Raw genomic sequence first — 3097 nt, 5'->3', positions numbered from 1 at the left:
AAAGTTTTATTTCTAACCAAGGGACAATGCATGTAACAATTATACAACAATTGTATAATAAAGCTTCCCCCTTCCACCTGGGGCTTTGATTTAAAATACTGATATTACATGATTAAGATAATAATATTCTAGGAGGTGATTTTAAACAAAGTGAGGATAGCAAATGTACAGAAGCTCAGGATATTGAAATATTTGACCATACTTAGCCCACTCTATGATTATTCTTGCTGTCCAAGTATGAGGACAATATCGTATAGAGCTCTGTATCTACTCTATACTCAGGTTAAATAAGAGCTGCTGTTGCCTTCTCTTCACCTTTTGCAAAGAATAAATTGGAGGAGGGGCAAGAAAGGTGCTACACTGAATAATATTTCTTCTGTTAATTATGAGTTAAACAATGGGGTGATTCAGAAATTATTAATGGAACTATGTTAATTGAAAATTCCTCTAGCTGTTGTAAGGTATAAATCTGGAAAGCATAGTAATTAGTAGTTTGAATATATAGTTTTCCAGCTATTTTTTTGGGTATGTTGCATAGACAAAAGATTATTTATAAGCTGAATAAATTATTTTTAATTTTGATAACACTAGAATGATGGTCAAATTAATAATCTTATTTTCTTGGTACTATTAAAATAAATTTATGCTTTTATAATTGTAGCAGCCTTAATATAATTTCTCTAAAAAATTTAAATATTTTATTACATTACATTCATTTAGTTATCCCATAATAAATAAACCCTCTACCTTTAAAAATAGACTTCCTTTAACCTAACATCGACATCGTACAAGTTTTTGGAAGGCTTTCTTGAAGTCTTCGTTGAAAATTGTATAAATCAGTGGATTTATAAGGGAATTCAGGTAACCAAGCCATGTCAAAAAATTTGACACTTCATCAGAGAGTTTACATTTGTCACAGACATTAACAACCAGTTCTTTTACGAAAAAGGGCAGCCAACATATTACAAATGCACCCAAGATCAAGCCCAGGGTAGTGGCTGCCTTGCGTTCCCTAGTGCCTGAGATTTTCTGTCTCCTCCAAGATTTCTCATGCTTCAACTCCGACCTGGGACTTTTCACTGTGCTTTGGATTCTGTCGAAGTCTGTTGATGGATCAGATAAGGATTTCTCTAGCATATATGATGCGGAGACCAGTTTAATGCTCTTCTCACCACTCTCCAAAAGGACTTGGCCATTCAGCTCCTCCTTCATCATGCGGCTTGCTTGTCGCTTGTGGTACAGTGTCCTTGCTGCCCTGTATATTTTGTAATAGAGGATCAATATCAATACGAGTGGGATGTAGAAAGCTCCAAACGTGGAGTAAATTGTGGAAGCAATGTGGTCGTGCTTGATGACGCATTCATTAACACGGCTAGTTCCTTGTTGCCTCCAGAAGAGAGGAGGCATAGAGATGAACACAGATATAACCCACACTATTGTAATCATGATGCCAGCGTTCTTGGGAGTCCTCTTCCTGGCATATTCAACAGCATCTGTGATTGCTCGGTACCTATCCAAGGCTATCACCGATAGATGCAAGATGGAACAAGTACAACAGATGATGTCAATGCTCAGCCAAATGTCACAGAGTATTGGTCCCATAATCCATCTTTCTTTCACAATGTACACAATACTGAAGGGCATCACCAGGACAGCTACAAGAAAATCTGTAACTGCCAGGGAACAAATTAAATAGTTGGCTGGGTGGTGCAGCTTCCGAGTCACAATGATTGCAGCAATCACGAGGGAGTTGATAGTGGTGGTCATCAGTGCCAGCCCGGACAGAGTGAGGGATACCAAAATTTTGGATGGCATTCGGTTTAAGCGTTCCCCTGAGGTCAAGTTTTGATCTGATGAATTTAAAAAATCCATTTCTTTTTGTTTAAAATGTTAATAGAGTTGAAAAATAAAAACCTGTAACAAAAAAGAGGGAAACAGTTCAGAGAAAGTTTCGAGTACTTGTCTTTTTTTTTTAATAGACATACATTGTTTTCTAGAACATTTTGTGCATTAAAAATTTGAGTTCAGGGCTGGAGAGATGGCTCAGCGGTTAAGAGCATTGCCTGCTCTTCCAAAGGTCCTGAGTTCAATTCCCAGCAACCACATGGTGGCTCACAACCATCTGTAATGAGATCTGGCGCCCTCTTCTGGCCTGCAGGCATACATGTAGACAGAGTATTGTATACATAATAAATAAATATTTAAAAAAAAAATTTGAGTTCAGTTTCTTTGCAGTTTTTTTAATTGAAGCAGTCTAGTGAGAACAGTAACAAATAATAACTTTCCAAACATTATTTAAAATTGTCTCACATAAAGCAATTTTATGAGTAAACTTAGGCAATTATCCAATAAACCCCAAATCAAATTAACTCTCTGCTTTTCTCTTTGTCTAGAGTAGGAGATATGTTTAAAAGTGCATGCCAATATTTTATATTTGTGTATTTTGTAATGTAGTATGAAAACATTAAAGGCAGTATTAAAAATTATAAATACACTTATATTTAATTTAAAGTCACATTAAGAATATTATTTAGATATTTGAAGTGTATTTTGTGTTATGATCTAGAGGTTACATAGAGAGAAACAAGGAAAAACTATATGCAGCATTTTATAAAATAAGAAAAATGCTCATTGTCTTTGGGGACTTGGTAGTTAATTTGGTTTGAGAAGACAAAATACGATTAGTAGGAGTCAAATAACTCTACCTTTTCTATTACAACAATGGCATACATGACCAAATAGCCCTTTCGTGGCAATCACACTGACAGTAATGTTGTTTTCTTTGTAAATCACCCTTGTATTGATTATATTATATTACTGCTTAAGAAGGACCATACATCCATGGTTTATAATTGTTGCTTCAGTTTGTGATTTAATTTAATTGGAAGTCAAATAAGGGCTTGAAATGTAGTTCAGTGGTAGAACACTTGCCTAGCATGTATAAGGCCTTGGGTTTGAATCCCAGTACCAAAAGAATCAAAGAACAATTAACTGGAGTGAACTCAACTCAAGCACTAGTAATAACTTTTACAAGATGTTTCTTTATTTCCCATTTCTCTCCTTTGTCTTTCATAATTTTTAGTGACAACTTGGATCT

General features: G+C 35.2%; 1 protein-coding gene across 1 annotated transcript; it reads right to left on the bottom strand.

Annotated features, from left to right (window-relative positions):
- Positions 1-771: 771 nt before the first annotated feature.
- Positions 772-1872, bottom strand: Htr1f (5-hydroxytryptamine receptor 1F). Its single transcript, XM_038346518.1, has one exon. The coding sequence runs from the start codon at positions 1870-1872 to the stop codon at positions 772-774; it is 1101 nt and encodes a 366-aa protein (XP_038202446.1).
- Between the last annotated feature and the right edge of the window lie 1225 nt (positions 1873-3097).

This window comes from Arvicola amphibius, chromosome 10 (genome assembly GCF_903992535.2).
Source record: "Arvicola amphibius chromosome 10, mArvAmp1.2, whole genome shotgun sequence".
Lineage (NCBI taxonomy): Eukaryota > Metazoa > Chordata > Mammalia > Rodentia > Cricetidae > Arvicola > Arvicola amphibius.
This window is presented reverse-complemented; position numbering and strand designations above follow the sequence as displayed.

Excerpts from the sequence above, each read along its gene's own strand:
- Htr1f (XM_038346518.1), bottom strand. The coding sequence starts at position 1,872 with ATGGATTTTTTAAATTCATCAGATCAAAACTTGACCTCAGGGGAACGC.